The 23,977-nt window shown below is 43.4% G+C and overlaps 1 protein-coding gene across 8 annotated transcripts in view; it reads left to right on the top strand.

The window, feature by feature from the left end:
• HMBOX1 (homeobox containing 1) overlaps positions 1-23,977 on the top strand; it is a 147,131-nt gene that overhangs the window by 98,156 nt on the left and 24,998 nt on the right. For all 8 annotated transcript variants that reach the window (XR_005595931.1, XM_039529435.1, XM_039529441.1 and 5 more), the window contains exon 6: positions 5,570-5,723. Coding sequence is in view for 7 of the 8 variants with exons in the window: in XM_039529435.1 (XP_039385369.1) it covers positions 5,570-5,723 (154 nt within the window). In the remaining variant the exon portion in view is untranslated. The remainder of the gene's footprint in view (positions 1-5,569; positions 5,724-23,977) is intronic.

Raw genomic sequence — 23,977 nt, 5'->3', positions numbered from 1 at the left:
AAACTAGATCTGCATGCAGAGGTGCATTGGTATAATTGAAGAATCTGGCCCTTAGTATGGAACATGCTGTGCCTTTGTTTTAGAGAAACTATAGAAGCAGAGCTGGGTGGGCAGAACATCAGAGTGATGCTTTGAGGCAGCAGGTTAAAAGAACAAGTGACCAAAGGGCTCAGAGGAGAAACTCTCTCAGATTCCTTCACCAAAGATCATGCCAGCAGTGCTTATGCTGAACAGCACTTCCCCTATCACCAGTTGAGATCCAAGCACCTGATGCTCCTGTGTGGTTTTCCTTGTGCCAGATCTCATGTGCATGTGTTGAGGTGGTGGCCTATATTCATCCCCAGTTCTCAAAACATTTCTCCAGTGTCTGCCAACTTCAGGATTTTGCTCTTACTGATACTGCCCCATGGAAAAGAGAAATGCGTGAATTGACCCACCAAGGCTATCACTATCCAAAACAAAACAAAAAGGCATTTTATGCTCAGTAACATCAACGCCTGATTTACATGGAAGCAGATTTATGCTCTAAAAAAAAGTATTCATTTTTTTCTCCTTTACCTAAGAAACATAATATCATTACTCTGCAGCTGTTACCTTGATGCTAAGCATCACTGAAATGCCCACTTTCATTTTTATCTGATTTCTGAGAGAGCACTGCTAACCAATTTCCTGCTTATGAGCAGGTGGAGAGAGCCTCTGCTCTCCCAGCTCCTGGTCAGGGGGAGGTTTGTTGGTAAGACTGGGGGATGGGGGGGAGAGGGGAACTAGCATTTCCCCACTCTTGCTGACCCATTAATTCTGTGTTTGAAGGGCTGTGTTCGTCAGATACTTTTCTGAAACATTAGAATGTACAAATTCGTGCACCAACATTGGTAAAAGTTGGCCAAAATCCTACTTTGAAATGATGGTGCAACCAGCTAATGTTGTTACATTTAATTGGGTAAATATTTTGCACAGGAATAAACTACAGCATAGAGTGAGGGGGGAAGACAGCGCTACTGCATGTAGGGCCGAGGGAACTTCCCCAGACACTGCCCCCGTGTGCGCAAGACTAACAGGGATGTGCTTTACTTACTACTGACTTACCCAGGAGAAAGTTTTAACTCTTCAAGAGACTCCCACCCTTCTCAGAGTGCTAATCCTCAGTAAGGAAAATAGTCACTGGGCAGCTGATACAGCCAAAACTGGTACTGGGTTCTCCACTCATTAACAGTATGTAGGGAAAGCATTGCTAGGGTTAAGCCATGTGAGGTTCTTCACCCCCTTCACTCTATTACATACTGGCAGACAGCTAAAAAGTGACCATTTTAAAGTGCTTATATACCAATGCTAGAAGTCTAAATAATAAGATGGGTGAACTAGAGTGCCTCGTATTAAATGAGGATATTGATATACTTAGTGGATGAGGATAATCAGTAATACCAGGGTACAAAATATATCAAAAGGACAGACCTGGTCGGGGAGGGGCACTATATGTGGGAAAAAAAGTGTAGAGTCAAATGAAGTAAAAATCTTAAATGAACCAAACTGTACCATAGAATCTCCATGGATAGTAATTCCATGCTTGAGTAAGAATATAGCAGTAGGGATATATTACGGACACCTGACCAGGATGCTGATAGTGACTGTGAAATGCTCAGGGAGATTAGAGAGGCTATAAAAATAAAAAAACTCAATAGTAATGGGAGATTTCAACTATCCTCATATTGACTTGGTACATGTCACCTCAGGACGGGATGCAGAGATAAAGTTTCCTGACAGCTTAAATGACTGCTTCTTGGAGCAGCTAGTCCTGGAACTCACAAGAGGAGAGGCAATTCTTGATTTAGTCCTAAATGGAGCACAGGATCTGGTCAAAGAGGTGAATATAGGTGAATGGCTTGCTAATAGGTTTCAGAGTAGCAGCCGTGTTAGTCTGTATCTGCAAAAAGAACAGGAGTACTGGTGGCACCTTAAAGACTAACAAATTTATTTTAGCATGAGCTTTCGTGAGCTGCAGCTCACTTCTTCGGATGCATAGAATGGAACACACAGACAGGAGATATTTATACATACAGAGAACATGAAAAGGTGGAAGTATGCATACCAACAGGAAGAGTCTAATCAATTGAGATGAGCTATCATCAGCAGGAGGAAAAAAAACTTTTTGAAGTGATAATTAAGATGGCCCATAGAAGGTGTGAGGAGAACTTAACATAGGGAAATAGATTCAATTAGTGTAATGACCCAACCATTCCCAGTCTCTGTTTAGGCCACAGTTAATTGTATCTAGTTTGCATATTAATTCGAGTTCAGCAGTTTCTCTTTGGAGTCTGTTTTTGAAGTTTTTTTGTTGCAAAATTGCCACCTTCAAGTCTGTCACTGAGTGGTTAGAGAGGTTGAAGTGTTCTCCCACTGGTTTTTGAATGTTATGATTCCTGATGTCAGATTTGTGTCCATTTATTCTTTTCCGTAGAGACTGTCCGGTTTGGCCAATATACATGGCAGAAGGGCATTGCTGGCACATGATGGTATATATCACGTTGGTAGATGTGCAGGTGTACGAGCCCCTGATGGCATGTCTGATGTGATTAGGTCCTATGATGGTGTCACTTGAATGGATATGTGGACAGAGCTGGCATCAGGCTTTGTTGCAAGGATAGGTTCCTGGGTTAGTGTTTGTGTTGTATGGTGTGCGGTTGCTGGTGAGTATTTGCTTCAGGTTGGGAAGCTGTCTATAAGCGAGGACTGGCCTGTCGCCCAAGATCTGTGAGAGTGAGGGATCATCTTTAAGGATAGGTTGTAAATCTTTGATGATGCGCTGGAAAGGTTTTAGTTGGGGGCTGTAGGTGATGGCTAGTGGCATTCTGTTATTTTCTTTTTTAGGCCTGTCCTGTAGTAGGTGGCTTCTGGGTACTCTTCTGGCTCTGTCAATCTGTTTTTTCACTTCAGCAGGTGGGTATTGTAGTTTTAAGAATGCTTGATAGAGATCTTGTAGGTGTTTATCTCGGCTTGCTAATAGTGACCATAACATAATACAATTTAATATCCCTGTTGTTTAATATCCAAAGCAGCCCACCATGGTAGCATTTAATTTCAGAAAGGGGAACTACACAAAAATGTAGTTAAACAGAAATTAAAATGCACCATACCAAAAGTGAAATCCTTGCAAGCTGCATGGAAACTTTTTAAAGACACCATAATAGAGGCCCAAATTAAGTATGTATCCCAAATTAAAAAACATAGTGCGAGAACCAAAAGAGTGCCAGCAAAGTAAAAGCAGCAGAGAGAGACAAAAAGGCATCCTTTACAAAGTGGAAGTTAAATCCTATTGAGGAAAATAGAAAGGAGCATAAACTCTGGCAAGTCAAGTGTACAAATATAATTAGGAAGGCCAAAAAAGAATTTGAAGAACATGTAACCAAAGACTCAAAAAGTAATGGCATAATTTTTTTTAAGATACATCAGAAGCAGGAAGCCTGCTAAATAACCAATGGAGCCACTAGATGATTGAGATGCTAAAGGAGCAGTCAAGGGGGATAAGGCCATTGCATAGGGTGACCATATTTCCCTGTTCTGAATACGGGACACCTGTTAAAATTACTGGAATTCAAGTGAGTTCAACATCAATCAGAACTATGCAGAACAAACATTCAAATTAACATCAAGTTGACTGAGCCCCTGTTAAAAAGAAATACCGTGTAGCTGGATGATTTTATTTACCTTCTTATCTTTAAGTTTTTAGGGTTCACACAGGGAGGGGTGACAAACACACCCCTATCCACACACACACTCCCATACTCCTCTCTCACACGGGGGGTGACCGACTGACCCTGCCTGTCGCTCTCTGCCCTCCGTGTCTGGCTGGGCCCCTGGGACGGACCCAACTCCCCTGGTACCTCGTTCCATGTCTTCCCGAGGCAACACGGAGGGGCTGGAGGGGGGGAGGGGCAAGGTCACATGCCACCACTACCCAGATTTATGCCAGGGTTCACCCCGGAATGTAGCCAGCAGCATCCTTTCAGCACTGCGGGAGGAAAGGGATAGGAGCTGCTTCCCGGCGGGTGAGGAGGGAGGGAAGGAAGCACTATGTGGGGCTTTGGCACATGCAGGGCTCAGCTCCTCCTGGCCAGCGTCTCGGGCTGGAGGATCTTGGGCTTTCCCAGGGTGCGGCCCAGCCAGAGGCAGTGGGGGAAGGAAGGAGCCTGCGGACCAGGCTGTTGGTGAGCTGAGCGCTCCGAGCAGGGGTTGGTTCTCCCCACAGTGCTGGGTGTGGGATGCCCTCCGCGGGGGGTGATGTGGTGGAGCAGCGGAGCTGGGCGGGGGCAAAGCAGGGAGAGGACAGGGAGCACATAAAGGGCCAATAGGTGGGCAGCAGAGGTGACATGTAACTGGCCGCTGCCTGGCGCCTACCCACACACACGAGCCGCTGCAGCGCGCAGCCAGTGCCGGCCAGAAATGGGGCAGGGCCCTGCTGCCCGAGAGCCAGCACGCAGTGGGAGCTGTGCTGGCAGACCAGCAGGGGGAGTGGCCAGGCCCGTGCGCTGCATCTTCACCCCGCCACCAGCGTTGCACACCCACCCCCATTGTTGGCCACTGGACCCTCCCACTCACTGCTGGTGGGCCGTTGGCTGGCAAGTAGGCATCCGGCCAGCAGCAGGACCCCTTCAGTACTGAGGAGAAGATGACCGAAAATACAGGACAATTTGCCCGTTTTTAAGAAAAAGTCTGGACACCTGCAGGAGAGCTTAAATACAGGACTGTCCCTTTAAAAACGAGACGTCTGGTTACCCTACCATTGTGGAGAAACTAAATTAATTGTTTGCATCGGTCTTCACGACTGAGGATGTGAGGGAGATTCCCAAACCTGAGTCCTTCTTTTTAGGTGACAAATCTGAGGAACTGTCCCAGATTGAGATGTCATTAGAGAAGGTTTTGGAAGAAATTGATAAATTAACCAGTAATAAGTCACCAGGACCAGATGGTATCACCCAAGAGTTCTGAAGGAACTCAAATGTGAGATTGCAGAACTAACTGTGGTATGTGACTTATCATTTAAATCAGCTTCTGTACCACATGACGGGAGGATAGCTAATGTGACGCCAATCTTTAAAAAAGGCCCCAGAGGCAATCTCAGCAATTACAGGCTGGTAAGCCTAACTTCAGTATACTGTCAGAAGTCAGGATACTGGGCTAGATGGACCTTTGTTCTGACTCGCTATTGCCATTCTTATGTTCTTGACAAGAACACAAAGCAAAGCCGGAATGGGTCCCAGCTGAGCGTAGCTCAGACATTCTATATGAAGCTGGTCAAATCTCCTCTTCCAAAGTGGGTATAATGAAGACTCCATGCTTGATTCTCCTCTGACTTAGACCAGTTTAACTCTATTGATTTCAACAGGGTAACTGCTGATTCTTGCCTATGAGAGGCCACAATCTGGACTTATGTGTCTTTAATGTGTTTGTTTGGTAGTGTTTTATCTTTGGCTTAAATGGCTTCCCCAGTCAGTTGTTTCTTTATTAGCAGGACTGAGAAGAGAAGCAAGATTTACAGTCCATTAGGAAACACAGTATTTATTCTTGTTTTTAGGGGCTACGTTAAGTATGAGACCTGCTCCAATCCCAATAGAAGAGCCAGAATGGAGACAGACACCTCCCCCAGTCACAGCTACCTCTGGGACCTTCAGACTACGGCGAGGCAGTCGGTTTACATGGAGAAAGGAGTGCCTGGCAGTTATGGAAAGGTATGTATCTCCTTGGGGTTGCCAAGGCCTTGATGTGCATTAAACGGAAGTAGATTGAGATACTATTTGTCCCTGCTCTGATGAGTAACAACTGCTTTATCGTGAGTGTGCTTCAGCAGTGTGCAAGCCAATTAGCTACTTAGACATGTTTTTTCCTTCAGAGAACTAGGAGGAAGTATTACACCCCATTTCATGTAAAGCATTTACGTGCCATAGTCCTCTTGATCATGCTGAACATTCTTCATAGCTCTCGGGAGGCCTTGCCCTTGGTTCAGTTTGTGGATTCTTCCAGGTCTTTGTTATTCAGCTCTTCCTTAGCTTTCCAGGGAGCTTTCATTCAAGCTAATTCAGACTCTGTCTAGATGGATCTTTGCTTTGTATTGTGCAGCTCTTTCCATTTTGCAGATCCTACCTCAAACAGATAAAACGAATATCCTATTTTATGCTGGCATTTGTACAGCACCCTGTCCATTTACAGTATTGTGTAAGAGACCTTTGCCTGATAAGTAACAAATTCCCTGCCCAGAAGCCTGTTACAGCCCTGGATGTTGGCAGGGAACAGTACAGGGCAAGGTAGATCCATTCAAGTACATAAGCAGAGTAGCAAGTGGTCGTTAGAACTCCCAGCTCCTCAGCCTTGCAGAAATTAAGCACTCTCCTAGCAAGGTCTGCCTGCTTCCTGCACGCTTTGCCTTTGCCCTCTGCTCACTTCAGAATCTCTCTAGTGCCTAAATTGGCAGCTGGGAAAGGCCCAGCGTGTACAGAGTGACCATGTAGGGGTAAGTCTTATTCCTTGTAAAGGCTAAATTGCTGGGAGGCAATATTTTCCCCTCATTCAGTGTTCTTCCAACTTTGGAGTGTGGGGTGCACCGGGCATTAAGCTAGTCCCTGGTAATGCACTTGGCTGTGAGTACCTTGTGCTGACAGCCAGAGGAGAATCTGGAAGCTCCATACAGCAACAGGCCCAAACCCTTTTGAGAAGAGGATCTGCAGTTAGGGCACAAAAGATCCTGCAGATGTTGCTGGGTTTGGACAAATACCTCCATATCCAAGCCTGTCTACTCTGCGGCATTTGGGCTGTTGTGTGTAGTATTTTCCTGCTAGACGTGTTCTAAAACATAAGGAAGACTAAGGGATTGTAAATAATAAAATATTAAACACCCCAGAATTTTAACCTGTAAGCACAAGAGATTACATAGACCATGAAAGTCAAAAGCTGTAGGTGCTTTTCATGCCATCTTCCAGCTCATCCCCGGGGAGTAGAATAGGATATGTATCTTATGGAGATGTTGCAATAAGGAGCGGTTCAGCTCCTTTTCATAAAGGCAGCTGAAGTGCCTAGAGCACCGGCAATAATCAAACTATTCAAGCTATTCATCGCTATAGCATTGATGGCATTTGCACACCCAGCAGATCACTTGGTGAGTGCCACAATCATGCCTCCAAACTATATGGCGTTCAAAAATTCACATAGGGCTTTATTCTCTCCAATGCGCGTTGATGCCTGCCTCCTAACTCTGACATAGCAAGAGCCTGATCCTGCAAAGTGATTGTGCACCTCTAGGAGGGGATCAACACTTTCAGCTCCTAAAGAAATCTGGGGAGATGGAGGCTCTCAGCCGCTTGCAGGTTCTGAAATATGTGCTCTCTATTTGTGAGTGCACTTCCACTGTATAAAGCACTTCTCCTTTCCTTCACTCAGACACTGGGCTCTGTCACGTAACAGGAGTTGGTAGCAGGAGACAGCCTGATGCTGAGACCACAAATGTTAAATACTTTTGGGGCCCAATGGTGCCACCCTTCCTCAAGCAAACGTGTTTTACTCACAGGGATGGTCTGGGAGAAGTAATGAGATAATCCACAGGAGTGAGGCTTTGCAGTCTTGGGGTCAGTAAATAGCAATTGTCTCCAGGTCTTCTCTTGACACTCCACCAGTGTCTATCTGTGGTTTGTTAAATCTGTTCCTCATAAATGCTTCTCTTAAATGATAAACCTGTGCCTGCCCTGAAGAGTCTGTGTAATGGAAGGCCCCATCCTTTACTGGAAGCTGATAGTGCAGAGTCTTGCATCAGTGCAGAGTCCCATAGCCTTCAGCTAGGGTGACCAGATGTCCTGATTTTATAGGGACAGTCCTAATATTTGGGGCTTTGTCTTATATAGGCTCCTATTACCCCCCAGCCCCGTCCCGATTTTTCACACTTGCTGTCTGGTCACCCTACCTTCAGCGGGGTTTGCACTAACTAGGCAAGTAGTTAGTATAGTGTGAGACCCGTAGGAGAGTCACCCCAATGGTGTTTTCCTCTTCCTTTCTCTTCCCCTTTCCTTACTTTGTCCCTTAAATATAATGGGTCAGAGGTTTAGCATTAAAACAAAAAGTTGTGAAGTACTTTAAGAACCAAGTGTCCCCTCTGCAAGGTGATATTTGGGAAGTGACAGCAAAGTATTGCAATTCTGCACCACTTTGAGACTTGGACCTTTAATTCACTGTGTCTGTACTGTATGGTCTCTCTGATTTAGAATTGAAGCTCTTTGGGGCAAGGAAACATCTCTCCCTCCATACAATGATTATTATGTTTTGTTTTGTATGACTGTAGCACCCAGGAGCCCTAGCTGTGCACCAAGATGCCATTGTGCTAGGCACTGTACAAACACAGAACAAAAGGACAATGCTAAACACTACCCTCTTCTCCTTCAGATCCCTCCTCAAGACTCACCTCCGCTCTGACCCCTACAAGAAGTCAGTCTATAATGGTTCGGCTGTACCTCAGTAAGGGAGGGACAAATTTTGTGCATTAGAAAAAATGTCAAAATTGGTTTGTTTAAACCAGGGGTCGGCAACCTTTCAGAAGTGGTGTGCCAATTCTTCATTTATTCACTCTGATTCAAGGTTTCGAGTGCCAGTAACACATGTTAAAGTTTTTAGAAGCTCTCTTTCTATAAGTCTACAATATATAACTAAACTATTGTTGTATGTAAAGTAAATAAGGTTTTTAAAATGTTTAAGAAGCTTCATTTAAAGTTAAATTAAAGTGCAGAGCCCCCTGGACCGGTGGCCAGGACCCAGGCAGTGTGAGTGCCACTGAAAATCAGCCAAAGGCGGAACGCGTGCCATAGGTTTCCTACCCCTTGTTTAAACTATCAGAAACCACCAGCTTGTGCAGTAGGATACCTAGGTAACCACTTGATCTTATTTTCACTGCTGTTTTCCCCTCCTTCCGCACCTTCTTTCCTTGTTTTGCCACACTCATTCCTTGCATCTTGTCTCTGATTGTAAGCTCTTCGGGGCAGGAATTGTCTTTTGCTGTGTGGTTATACAGTGTGTACTGCAATGGTGCCCTGATCCTGACTCTAGGCGCTGCTGCAGTGCAGCAAGGGTTTTTTTGTAAACAAATACTAATCACTGACATGTGCAAATAAATTGCCTAAAGCGAGGGAGACACCTGAGTAGGAGCCCAGGGATGTTGCATACAGGATACACTTACATGTTACCACAGTCCTGGGCCCACCAATTTTATGACTCGTAATACATGCTTACACAAGCAGGTTTCCTGATGCCTGGCCAGTGCTGATCACCACTGGGAACAGGAAGGGATTTTTCTGCTTCTGTTTATAGTGTATAAGATTGCACAATGATCTAGTTGCTTTATACTGGTGGTTTGCTTCTTCATTTCTAGGATTTGGCTGCTAGTGGAGGCAGTTGGCCCAACTCAGTAGACCAAAGGATTTTCCATACCCGATTAGACACATGTTCCATTGTTTTGTGTCCTCATAGCACCCAGTAGTTCTGATGTGCCACTCATGGAGAACACTAAAGTGCTGTTCGTGTGTCCAATTGAGCGCATAGTGGCTGCTTTTAAGTGGGCTCTTATTGGATGCTTTTAGCTTTTACATGTGATATTTGTATGAGCATTACTGTGCAGTTTTTGTTCTCCTGTACACTCTTTGTTTGAGTTAACTCTGCTGTGGGCTAGGATATCCAATTCATGGCCAAGGGCAAGACATGCTTTTTTTAAAAGTGCATCATGGCTCCAGTGACCCGGTGTGTCCCCTTAACCAAATGCATCATCTCCATTTGCCCCAGGAATGACAGTGTGAAGTTGCTTTTGCACAGTTAAAGTGAGCGCCGACTGCTGTGCCAAAGATAAATGTGTCTTTGGTCACAGATGCATAGTATAGTTGAATTATGAGGATCGGCCGACATGCCATGTTTATCAATTTCATCAAAGACACACCCAGAACTGTCCCTTCCACACCCCTTTTGCTTGTTTGTTTCTGTGTATACAAAGGATCTTGCAATCACATATTTAGTACCACTGCTGCATTGAATGGGTGTCATGGGCGTTCAGCACCACTCTGGATATGGCTCTTGAACTGCATAAGGAACGTGATGGTTTCAATTGGCAGCGTTCCTGGTTTTGATTTGTGTAGATCAGCTGTAATTCTTGTGGAGGTACACTTGGTGTCAAACTAGTTTATGTGAGATCAGAATCAGGCCCTGTGCGTGTACTTTCAAGCTGTGTTATATACAGTGCATGTGTATCAAAGGGTCTAATGAGTTTATTCTGGATTTCCAGAATGCTGCTTGTGGGTTCTATAATTCAATTCTCCTGTCTTTGCTGCTTTTTGGAATTTCTCCCAGGACAGTTGATTAGCTGTTAGGCTTGGGTTTCGGACAATAGATTTAGAAGGTCTTTCTTTCTTTCTTTTTTTTTTCTTTAAATTTCTTTCTGAATATTTATGCTCTGAAGGTTAAGAGGAGCAATAGTTCCGGAAAGTGAAGTTCTATATTTAACTGCAAACGAGGTGTGGTTCAGACAACTGCAATGCGAGCTCCCTCATGCTGCCTTGCCAGTGATATCAACCTTGACCTGCAGGGAACGTTCTCTTCTCTAGCCTGCTGCTCATGAAATATGCTGAGTTTTATTTGTGGTGGTGGTGTATGGTTCACCCTCCTTTTGGGAACAAAGCTAAGATTATAGTAATCGTTTTGGTTGGAACCTGAGGTTAGGCGTGGAAGTCTGTTTCTTGTGCAGGTTTGTGTTTTTCTCTATTACATCTAGTCCCAAAGATTCTTTCCACAGTGTCAAAATCACCCTTGTTTTTTTCAGCCTCTCTCATTAGAACTATCAGACTGAAAATTCCCTGAGGGATATGGATATATATAATAAATGAAACCATTTCTGCTTTTTTTTTACACACAACTGTGCTTTTCCCTCTAATTATATACATCAGAACTCAGTTTCCCTCTTTTTGCAGGCTTTTCATTAATGCTGTGCCATCTAGTGGTGGCAGCCGAATCAGCTTGGGAGGGCATACCCATTTCAAGGCATTCTGTAGAGGCCTTTTCAAAACGACCTCCTTTATACAAGTATGCATTCCATTGTCGGTTTGGAGGGGCAGTGTTTTCGTTTGACAGCCATTCTATGAAGTGGGAACATGCTTGTTTGAGTATTGGCCTGCTAAACTCAGGGTTGTGAGTTCAAACCTTGAGAGGGCCACTTAGGGATCTGGGGCAAAAATCAGTACTTGGTCCTGCTAGTGAAGGCAGGGGACTGGACTCGATGACCTTTCGAGGTCCCTTCCAGTTCTAGGAGATAGGTATATCTCCATTTATTATTATTATTATTTTATTATATTAATTGAGCGATGCAATTAATGTGTGTATGGCACTATTTATTTATGGATTGCTAAGTAATAAGGTTTTGAGGTTTTGGGTTTTATTTCTGCGTTGGCTTTATTCTTTATATGCTGTCTTTCTTTAACGATATAGTTAAATCAACCTATACTAGACAAAGACCTAGACTAGGATCTGGTTAAATCAGTCTAGACATTAAAAAGTACTTGGCCATGTACAAGTTCAAAGCACTGCACAAACATTAACTAATTAATCTTCACAGCCCTTCAGAGATGTAGGTAAATAGTATCCCCATTTTACAGATAGGAAACTGAGTCAAGTGTGAAACGACTTGTTCAAGGCCACAAAGTGAATTGGCAATAGAGCTGCGATTAGACTTCCAGACTCTGCAACCATTGCTCATTCTTCCACACACGGCTGCCTCCTCTCCTCCCCCCCCCCCCCCATAAAAATAAAAATAAAAAATAAAAAAATTGCAGGGACAGCCCATCAGTGGCAGAGGGATGGTCTAGGTAGCTTCATTGTTCTGCTTTGGGTTATTTTTTTCTTCCCTCTTTCCTGTCCCGTCCCCCCCCTCATTATTTCTACATTACAGTGGGGAAGGGAGAAAGCCTGACTTTCAACTAGCCAGTAAACATAAGTATGCCTTTCCAGGCTTACAGGGACTGCATGAAAGGAGTGTAAAGCAGAGAGTGGAAGAGGGGATGGAGATGAGGAGTTTATACTTGATGAGGAAGCAGAAGAAGGGATTTGAGCTGTATGCCTGGGAGACTCACACAGGGCGTGTCTACACTACACTTCAGTCACAGGTATGACTGTACCACACAGACATACCCAAGCTAGCTCAAATAACAATAGCGGTGAAGCTGCAGCAGCATGAGCTAACCACTCAAGTGCATCCCCAGGGTCTCAGGCAGGGTTGTACAGCTCATGCTGCTGTGGCTCCCCTGTTGTTGTTGTTTCAGCTACCTAAATCAAAGCTAGCTTGGGTATGTCCACACATGCTGCAGTCACACCTTTGACTGGAGTGTAGATGAACCCACATACATATTAGGGAAGGTACCAACAATCAAAAATAATTAAGCCTCAGTAGTCCCCCCCCTCTTACCCATTCTGCTCACCTGGAGTGGCCTCATGTCACAATGACCATCCCACTGGCTAAAGAGGACTGTACCAACTTCCCTCCAAAAGCAGTCACTGTTGCTTTGTGCACTGGCTGCATGGCGTGACGACTGCAGCACCTTCTGCAGTGCGCCCAGGATCTGCTGGCGTGCAGAATAAGCAAGCTTGAGTCCCATGGTGAGGAGTGAGTGATGTCTGCCCTGATGCTCGTTATTAAAAAAATTATTCTGCTTATGAGCATTATTACTGTCACTGTCCAGAGCATTGGGCTCCCACCGCTTCCCTTGGGAGAAAGAGATCTATTAGCTTGTGAAATAGGAAAATTCCCTTTGTTAATTTTATCCCCTGAGTTATGGTTTGTTGCAGAACCCTGATATTGGTCCCACAGGGGATCTAAGGGCTTGTTGACACTGCTCTGCAGATCGGGTGACAAGGGTGTGAATAGCAGTGCGGTCCAAAGTGTGGCGCTGTAACACCCCCCTGTGGACACTGCAGGCATGAACTAAAAGGTTCCTAGTTCACATTAATGTAATCCTCTGCAAACAGGATTACGTTAGTGAGAACTAGGAGCCATTAATGTAATCCTGTTTAAAGAGGATTACACTAATGCAAAGTAGGAACCTTTTAGTTCATGCCTGCAGTGTCCACAGGGGGGTGTTACAGCGCCGCACTTTGGTGCGCTCTGCTATTTGCACCCCCCATCACACAAACTGCAGGGCAGTGTAGACGTACCCTGTTTCCTGTCTAGTGTTCAAGAAGAATCTAAATTTAGGGCTCTGCTTGTTCCTCCCTTCCCAGCCTGGCAAAGGAGCAGGATGGAACTGGTTTTCAGTCTCTTCACATACTGGTAGAGACAGAACATCGCTCTCTTGTCAATAGCGACAGAGTCCTTTGGCACCTTATAGACTAACAGACGTATTGGAGCATAAGCTTTCATGGGCGAATAACCACTTGGTCAGACGCATGTCTCTTGTCAGTATCACAGATACCACTAGTTGGCTCAGAAATTCCACTTGTGTTCCTCAGCTTCATTTTGGAGAAGCAGCACGAGCAAGTGGCTAGAACTGGGGCCTGCGGACAGTCAGACTTTGGCCACTGTCTTATGGTGTGATCTTGGGTGAGTCACGGAACCCCTCTGGGCCTGGCTTTCCCTGTCTCTAAAATAATTATCTGCATAACCAGGATACAGAGAAGGGTGAATACCTCCTGCAAGATGCCATGGGCCCATAACTCCCATTGAAGTCATCTGAGGGATCCTCCAGACTTGCTGTTAACTTGCATCTTTTGAAGTTCTGCAGGATCAAGCCCAGTCGGAGGCTCATTTCGTTACGTGCTTTGAGGCCTGTGGAAGGAATGGCCGACTAATTTATTATTTGCTGTTTATACTTGGGAAGTGCTATTGAGATCCTCCAGGGCAGGCACCTATATAACATATTGAATAAAAGGACGTGTCACAGTTTAGACACATCAGCAAGGGCTTTTTACTACTTAAAAGTTCAAGTGCTTGGGCTCGGGGTCACCGCTGTATGCAAGAGCAGCTGTATGATCCTTGCTAGATAGTGCCTTCCTTATTTTGGATTATATCGAGCATGTTCCATTTTAGACTTGTATACTATGCAATTAGCTTTCTGTTCTAATCAGTAATGAGCAAATCCCAGGGTTTCCAATCATATTGCACACAGTAAAATATAATACATACTAAAATTTACGTTCAAACAGCTCATCAGGCAATGCAGTCTTGTAAGATTTTGAACCTAATGGGTTATTTCTCTTTTGGGGGGAGTTTTGGAGCCTTTTGTAACTTAATTTTCTCTGTTTTATGGAAAATACATCCTTGTAGCTAACTGCTGGTAACACTTTTTGTAACAATCTGAATGACAGCAGCATTACCTGATACTATAACAATACATTTTAAAATGGGAAGCTCCCCATAGCTAATCTTGACACTCTCCCATCTTTTTCCAGTACTAGTTCAGGCACTTTAGTATTCTTCCGTCCTGCTCATGCAGGTGAGAAGCGGGAAATCTATGATTTCAGATGAGACCTTAAGAAGAGAGTCCTGTCCTAGCAGCACTGGCATTGCTATAGCAGATCAGATCAAAAATCCATCTGTGTTTTACATTGATCGGCTGCTTAGAGGAAGTTGTAGCCCCACCCCTTTCCCTCCTATTCCCCCCAAAGTAGACATTTTGGGTGATTATACTGCTATGGGTAAAAATTGATATTCAGCATGAATTTTTATCCTGACTAGGGTAGGTGTGGGTATTCTTCTTATTCATATAAATATCTAATTCTTCTTAAATCTAAGTTCTTTAGAGTACTTTGTGAGAACCACAGGCTAATTACAAAAAGAATAAAGAATTTCCCTTTTTATCAGTTTTAAATTTGTTGCTTTTTTAAAATTTCACTGCCAAGCCCTTTGCATACTGAGAGAGGATATAACGGAGCACCTCATTTACCTGCTCTGTTTCATTTGTTTTATATATGACTATCGGGTCACTTTTTATTTATTTCCTTGCTGAACTAAAGAATCCCATATCTCTTCTGCTATCAGAAGTCTTTCCATGCCTCTAATAGTGTTCATTGCCCCTTTATGGACCTTTCTCATTCTGCTATGTTCTGTTTGAGACCCCATGTGGGTAAAGAGGAGCCAGCCAGAACCAATTGCAGTATGCCAAGGGAGGGCATGTTTTCAATTTATAGCGATATGAAAATGTTTTCAGGATTATTCTCTAACATTTCCTAAAACAACCTAACTTCTTTTTGCTTTGTTGGCCACTCATGTAGATTCACTGAGTGTATGTTTTGAGCTGTGCACAGTGATTATCTAGGTCTTGTTCCTGGGTAGCTTACAGTTAATTTAGAACTGGTCAATGCACCAAAGTAGTTGAAAATTGCTCCTTCCAACGTGCATTATCCTGCATTTATCTACATTGGGCAAATGTGACAGTTGAAATTCAGTCATTTGAATTTTTGTTAAGTCCTTTGAAAGTTCCCAACAATCCCTTTAATATCCCAATCCCAAGAATCACTATTCTTGTGTAATTTAAATAATTTTCTTTCTGCAGACTTTTCAGTCTCCCTCTTTTAGATCCAGGATATTAATAATGTAATAAATAACACCGGTCCTTTTAGACTATAAGCTCTTTGGGGCAAGGAATGTCATTTACTCAGGGCCGGCTCCAGGGGTTTTGCCACCCCAAGCAGCCAAAAAAAAAAAAAAAAAGGCCGCGATCACGATCTGCAGCAATTCAGCGGGAGGTCCTTCGCTCCGAGCGGAGTGAGGGACCCTCCACCGAATTGCCGCCAAATACCTGAAAATGCCACCCTGCTCCGGAGTTGCCGCCCCAAGCACCTGCTTGATAAGCTGGTGCCTGGAGCCGGCCCTGCATTTACTATATCTTTGTAGAGAGCCTAGCACAGTGGGGCCTCAGCCTTGTGGAAATCATTAATAATAATGGTATGGAACTGTACCTCTTTACTAACATCCTTCTATGCTGAAAATTGACCCTTTTTTTAAACCTCTTAACCAGGTGTGGTTGGTTGGATTTGTGATTCATTTTATATTTTCATAAAGAAACAGACAATGAAAGATACAAGGTGTAAGTCTTTGCCTTTTGGTGCTTGTTTCCAGTACTGCATGCATCACAGGGTCTCCAGTAGAATTATGCAATTGTGCAGTTATACAACTTGTCAAAGCTGCAAAACTGGACAATACCACATAGACATAACCTGCTCGGTAACAGTAATAAAATCGGGGAAGACATACATGACTAAGGGAAGGAGGGGACCAAGGGATAGGGAAAAAGAGGAGTTGGGTCTTTGAACCATCTCAAAGTTCTTTATCTAAACGTGTCTAGAAATGTATCTATTATAATGGCTCTCTACAGGGATAAGCTAGTCTTTCTTTGGCTGTGAACACAGACAGGTTCAAATACCGCTGCTCTATTCTGGGTATGAGCCTACGCTTCCACTTTTGTAAAATCATGCACTTGGTGATCGTTGCAGCTCTTGGGAGACAATGTCTTTGTGGTGGAGTTAAAGCTAGTTTAGCAGGTAAATAACCTAGTATATAATGTTCGGCTGATGTCCACTTCTTTCTACAGCTCTCCTAACCAGTTTTAATCTGACAGAATCTTCTTACCCAGCGGCTACTTAGTTTCTTTAATACCCCTTGTAAGGGGTTGTATCAAAAGCCTATCTGAAAGTCCAAATAAATTAGATGTACCAGTCTCCTTTATCCCTTAGCATGAATTCTAAGAGGTTGGGTTCCTTCACAGTAGCTTTGCTAACGTGTCCCTAGCATATCACATTCAGTCTAGATATTTTATGATGATCTTTCAGCTACTGTTTCTATTAATTTAGGTAAGGCTCACTCAGATGGAATTCCCTGGTTCTCCTCAGCACCTCTTTTTAAAGGTGGTACGTTTTTGGTTGCTCTTTAGTACTCCTGTATATTTTCACTGTGTTCTGTGAGCAGAATGCTGAAGAATTCAGTGCTTTCCAGCAATGCGGTGGTACCTTTATATCCTAGAGAACAGCAAATACTACTGTTCAAAAAACTGCTTTGGTTTAACTTTCACCTCTTGGCTCCTTTCCAATGTGCTTAGACTTCTCCGAGAGAACTTATCAACTCTGACCTACAAAGTAGAGTCGTGTAGAGTCCAAGTTCGTCTAGGGAGATCTCTGCTTCTCAATGAAATCACCCAGCTCTGCACAGGGTATTAGCTTCAGGGCAAACCTTGCTTAAATGGATTAAAAAATTAACCTCGTGTGTGTTCTAGAAATAACTGTAAAGGAATTAGCAAGCAGGTTAGCATCTTGTCACCTTCAGTTCTGGTGCATCTTATTGTCAGCAGTTAGATGCGTGGCAGTGGAATGCAACTCAGTACATCACTTGGGTTCATTCGGTTCTCATACCATTCCTCTCCTAGAAACTAGCTTTCCTGCAACCTAGTCTTTGAATAGAGTCCCAAACCCACACCAAAGGAAACAAACTATCTAGCAGCAGATGCAAGATATTTGTCCAAGCAACATTTGGAGTTATTAGAAGGAGAAATTGGGAAATTAAGTTCCTGATTAAAACTCTTTGGAGAGGTTGTATCATGTATTTATGTAAGCTCTGTCAGGCATTGGAGTACTTTAAATGGGGAGACAAAAGGATGCTGCATTGGAGTATCCTATGAGCTTTATATGCAGCGTGTCAGTGGGGCTTTCTTCTTCCATTTTAAGTCTTATACAGCTGCTGGTTTTACAAAGGGGGCCTATTTTCTCTTGATGGCACCTGTGTAACCCCCCACATTTTGTTACATTTTTAAATTTGTTTCCAGCAGCATGCACCTTATGCAAGGGGGCTGCACAAACACCAAAAGCTTATTTTCTGTACAACAAAGAGGACGACAATAGGGCAGTGGGGCTACACAACATACGAGTAAAGTGAGCGCACACACACCCGCTCCCACTCCCCAATACTCCATAATCTTCCCTTAATCAGCTGATCAGTTTCTTGTTGGCAGCACCACTCTCGGTAATGTGGGTTGTGAATGCTGGAGGGAAGAATAGATGCCCTGAAGAGTCTTGGCTTTTCTGTTGAATTGAGTATGGGGAGCAGGGCGGAGGTCTAGGAAGAAAGAGAAATCCTGTGATTTGGAGCTCAGGAGCAGTGTCATGTTCGTGGTTTCACTGCTGATGATTTCCTGTGTGCACGCCCCTTAGCTGCTCAGTTTCTCTATCTGAAAAATTGGTCTAATAATACACACCTATCTAAGAAAGTTGGTGGGGAGTGATCATCTTTAATGTTAACAAAGGGCTCTGTGACCCTAAGACAGAAGGTGCCTTAGAAGTGCGAAGTATTATTACAGGATTTGATATTAAGTAACATTATTACTCTGAGCGCCCCCATCTTTTTCAGATGTCTTGTTTTTGTAAGTAAAAGGTTAATACAAATGCAGACTATAAGAGTGTTTATCTCCTGCCCATGGGGGCAGTACAAGCGATAGCTTTAACATACGTTACGCATAAACAAACAAGGGGTTGCTGTTACAGTCCAACCAGAGAATTTAATCCTGCATTTTGCCAAGCACCTTTACGCGGCACCACATAAGAAGTGGCCTGAACTGGTCTTTTGAGCCTATATATAATCCATTAATGACTTCCAGGTGTTATCTGACCTGCAGCTTTACCTTCAGACTGCGATTGCTTAAGCTCTCCCAAGCTAAGCAGGGCTGGGTCAGGTCAGTACTTGGAAACGGCAAAGGGAAACCTAGGACACTGGGGAACGAGTGCTGGTAATTCAGCAATAGCGCACTCCGTGTTGACAGCTCTCGTGATTTTTATCATGAATCTCACTATATTTGGTATTTTTCTTAAACTCTTAAACCCTGGAGGTATGTGATTAGGTGAGCATCTCAGCTTGCGTTCTTTTTTCTTTTTCTTTCTTTCTTTTTTTTTAAAGCAAGTTTCTAGCCCTCAAGGTTGCAGAGAGAGCTGGAGAAATGTGACCTCAGTGAACCCTAAATGCTCAAAACCCAGAAGGCAAATAAAAATAACCCCCCTTTTTTCACAATGATTTTTGGTTCCTTGTTTTTAACCACTTGTAATTGGCAATACAGAACTCCTAACTCAGTACAGAACTTTATGTCCCTACGCAGTTTTGAAAGCAGGGCTGTGCCGTGCTGCTGGAAAGACTGTGTTTCAGATGTGACATAAAACGTGTCTTGTCATTAAAGATCCCCTGGCACTTTTTGCAAGAGCTTTGAATGAGGTTTAAGACAAGTAATCCATTTTGTTACTCTTTACTATAGTATCCAATCAAGCCCTGAAAACTTGCATTCACTGCTCTGACAAAATGAAACCTTTAATGATCACAAGTGGTCAGGACCTCAGTTTTACCATACATCTCTGCAGGATGGTGCCTCCGGGAGCAAAATACCCACTAGACTTTGGTGGTGCTCTGATTCAACAGGAAGGGTGCCATTGCTGAATTGGCAACACCCCTTTCTGCAGCACCTAGATGTTCCTTGGAGGTTCCCTGTCCAAGAACTGAATTTGTGAGAACTAAGGGCTTGGCTACACTTGCCAGTTAGAGCACATTAAAGCAGCCCCTGGCGCTCTAACTCACGACCTGTCCACAATGGCAAGGCACGTAGAGTGCCTGGATTCTGCGGCTGGAGCGCTCCTGGCAATCCACCTCTACGAAAAGCATAAAGCTTGCTGCGCCCGGGCTGAAACTCCCGGGCATCAGTGTGAACAAGGTGTTGCATTACTGCGCTCTGATCGGCCTCTGGATATGTCCCATAATCCCCTTAAGTCAAGTGGCCACTCTTATCGTTGTTTTGGAATCGGCTGCAGGAATGTGGGTATGCCCTTTCAAAGCTCTGTTTCTGACAACTGGCATGCTTATCTGCTCTGGGACAAAGAAACCATTACTGTGGAATGGTGGGTGGGTGTGTGAGAGAGAGAGAGAGGTGGGGGGAAGAAGGGGTCTGCTGCTGTCTGAACTTACCAGGCGACATGCTCTCAGACCCCAAAAACCCACTCTCTCCCCTCACACAACACACTCCTTGTCACATTCCACCCCACCCCCATTTGAAAAGCACATTGCAGCCAGTTGCATGCTGGGATAGCTACCACAATGCACTGCTCTCTGTGGTGTTGCAAGAGCTGCTAGTGTGGCCAGGCCAGTGCGCTTGAATCTGACAGTGTGAACACACTGCAGCAGTTTACCTACTGCGCTCTCCGAGGGCTGGTTTAACTCACAGCGCTCTACATCTGAAAGGGTAGCCATGCCCTAAGTAATCCACTGCACAAGGCAATATAGCTGCATAACTATATTTGGGGGTAGTTTAGTAACACTTGCACAAGGTTTAAAGTTTTGAACGAGTTCCTTGTTTGATGGGCGTCTATATAAAGGTCCCACTTATCACCCTATTAAATCTTTGCAAGAGAAGCTTATGCACAAAGGAGTTAATATCAAAGTGCATGAATATCTGTGGTGTATAGTTCTGATGCTAAGTAACATATGTCAAGTAAATAAAGCACTAAGACAAGCTATAATGATTCATACTTAGGTGCATTGTTAGGCACAGCTTTCAAGGTGTATCGCCCCAGCAAGTTGTGAATGATTACAGTATAATTCACACTTTATCAAGTCTTGGTGTTTTATCTACTTGCAAGCTAAAAAAATGTCCTGTCCCTCTTCTCTTTTTGTCTGTCAATGGTTCTGTACATATTTGTTCTAGGAGCCGGCAACACAGTTAGGTCAGAGGCCTCTCAACAATTTTAACCACTGTCTGCATTCAGTGCCTTCAAGGTGTTTTAACCAGGAAGGACCTCTCTGTTTCAAATGTTTAATAACTGAACATCTTTCTGTTGAGCAGAAAATTTCTGTATGTTATCAAAAATATTCTGATCACCATATTCAATTAACAGGAAGAATAAATTATACCTTTAAAAATTAAATGTATTAGCTATATAAAGACTAATTAACAATTAGAGAGCAGTTATTTTGACAATCTGATGCTATAGATTAGGAAGTGAAGATCACCCTCTGAAGGTATGAGACTTTCAAAGCTATTGTAAGGAAAATTTGTTTTTAAACGAACACGTTTTGAGATCATTTTAATAGTTTGATAGAACTTTGCTGTGCTTGAAACTGCTGTCAAATTACTGAGGAGAAAAATATATTAAAAAAATACAATTAGTCTTATAGTAGCTTTGAAAGTCTCTGCTTTCTCATGTAGGAGATACATTACCTGTGCCTAATCTACAGTATCAAACTATATGCATGCTGGGAAGCATTTTGTAAATTACTGTTTCTTCTGGGAGATCCAAACACTTACTTATAGTAAAGGAAATTGTAAAATTATGGTAAATATTTTTTTAAAATCTTGTGAAATTCATTCCATTTATATCTATTGAAAATTTATAAAAAATATATATATTAAAGTATTTTAAAATGTAATGACTGTTTTACCTAGTGTTCTAAATAACCTGCACCTATACTCATTCCTTCCATGAAAAGAGCTACAAGAACTTTCTGAGACCTGGAAAATAGGCTCTTATAGTGAGACACTCCACTTTCTCTTGGATAAACTAAATATACTGAGCTTCTTAAGAGATGGCTTTATCACGGTCTATAAGTCCCTGCATGGGGATGAGATGTCTGATGATGTCTCTTTAGTCTCGCTGAATAAGGCAGAACAAAATCAATGCTTGAAAGCTGAAGCTAGACCAATTCAGATTTTTTAAACAGAAAGGGTAATTAACCACTCCAACAAATTATCTAGGAATGCAGTGGATTGTCCATCTCTTGAAGTCTTTAAATCAAGACTGGAGGTCTCTTTCTAGAAGACCACTCTAGCTCAGCCAGAAGATATGGGCTTGATGAGGTTATTTGGCCTGGGTTATGCATGACGTCAGACTAGATGATCGTAATAGTCCTGGCCTTTAAATCTACGAAGACTCCTAGCTAAATGCATAATCCTGCAGTTGCAGACAGAAGTAGAAAACCCTAAGATAGCTATAATTACCAAATATTTCTCTGTGTGGAAGCCATTGTCTAGGAGCGGCCCACAGGAATGCTGTAGTCCTCATTTGGTTAAAATCTCAAGCTTGGTAGCATCTTACTCACCTCAACTGCAAAATTGAGTAATGCAGAGAGAAATGTATTTTAATACTAAATAAACAGTACTGCACATTTGATAGATATTGGCAAAAGGAACTATGGTTGTGTGGTTAAAGCACTTGATGGGGATTCAGGAGATCTAGGTTTGAGTCCCTACTCTGCCACAGACTACCTATATGACCTTGGGCAAGCTGTTTAATCTCTTCATGCCCAACAAGCGGCAGTAGCTATGTCAGCAGGAGAAGCTCTCCCGCCAACATAGCGCTGTCCACACCAGCGCTTAGGTCGGTGTAACTTATGTCGCTCAGCGGGGAGTGGCTTATTCACATCCCTGAGCGACATAAGTTATACCGACATAAGCGGCAGTGTAGTCCTAGCCAGACACCTGCCATCTTGATAAATATACTAACAAGAGGGATAAAATAGGCAATTCAGTCGAAGCAGCTGGCAGAACTTCTGCACTTGTTTGGAAAGCAGTGTGTGATGTGGTTTTCAAACAGAGTAAACACGGAGCTTAAATTAGTGGCAGCCTACGGCTACTAAACACAACTCAGGGGCCTTGAAAAAAGAGTGTGTGTCTGGAAGCAGGAGGACTGCAGGAGCATGAACACAGCCCCTTGTGGTATAGGCAATTTATATTCATCAGCAGTAACCAAATGGGAACTGGTGTTGATGGGTTGTCACTTCCTCCCTCTCTCCCCTGGACAGATGGTGGCTATAACACAGGGCACTGTTCAGGCTCCAGCAAGTACCCTGAGAACCCCACAGAAGATGGAATATTTCACAGCTCAAAAGCTTCCTTGACAAATAGAACTGCATTGACTATACACATGGAAATGATTAGGTATCCTGAATCCCAGGCTGCTAGAGTGGCACCCTGTACTAATGGTTCCAAGCCATGGGTCTGTTTGGTAGTATTAATGTTTCAGGCTTTTAAAACTAATACGCTAGACCCCCTCTCCTTGCCCCAGCGCTGCCCATCCTTACGCTGCTCAGGAGCTTAGGTTACTTCAAACCCTTGTCTTGCCAGCAATGGGATGTGGAGCAATAAAACTCCCACTGTGGATCAGTGGGATCACAACAGAATGGGAGGCTGAGGGCATTATTTGGCGTATATAAGATCTTGGCCCGGAAAACTAAACTCTACAGTTGAGCAAAAAGGTTGGCAGCTATTGCAGGAATTCAGATAGGGGCACCTTGGTGGAGACGGGTAAATGTACATTACAGAACCCTGGCTGAGATGGAGTCTCTGACTGTCATTGTCCTAGGCACATTATCCCTGAAAGAGAGGTTTTCTCTGAATCTGCAATTTTTCTAAACTTCAGTGTTATTGAAATGAAACTGCTTCAAGGATATCTCCATTCTTTCCCATCTTATGGATTCTCATTTCATGTAAATTATTTGGCCACTTTTCATTTTAATTCTTTACTGTCATTCTCTGCAAAAGAGATCATTTGGTTTCTTCGGTGAAGGTGTTCAGTGATTACTCAGCTGACAGCTGCCCTTTGTCTAGAAAGCAGAATGCCTTTGCAGGATTTAGTTGTGCCTGCTTAATCACTATTTTTCTTATCTTCTAAGTTTGCTTCATGGCTTTTCTCCTGAAGTTTTAGGGAACGTAGAATCATAAAATCATAGAATATCAGGGTTGGAAGGGACCTCAGGAGGTCATATAGACCAACCCCCTGCTCAAAGCAGGACCAATTCCCAACTAAATCATCCCAGCCAGCGCTTTGTCAAGCCTGACCTTAAAAACCTGTAAGGAAGGAGATTCCATCACCTCCCTAGGTAACCCATTCCAGTGCTTCACCACCCTCCTAATGAAAAAGTTTTTCCTAATATCCAACCTAAACCTCCCCTACTGCAACTTGAGAC

The sequence above is a fragment of the Mauremys reevesii genome, linkage group 3 (assembly GCF_016161935.1).
Source record: "Mauremys reevesii isolate NIE-2019 linkage group 3, ASM1616193v1, whole genome shotgun sequence".
NCBI classification, from domain to species: Eukaryota; Metazoa; Chordata; order Testudines; family Geoemydidae; genus Mauremys; species Mauremys reevesii.
The sequence above is the reverse complement of the archived record's forward strand: the minus strand, read 5'-3'. Positions and strand labels throughout refer to the sequence as shown.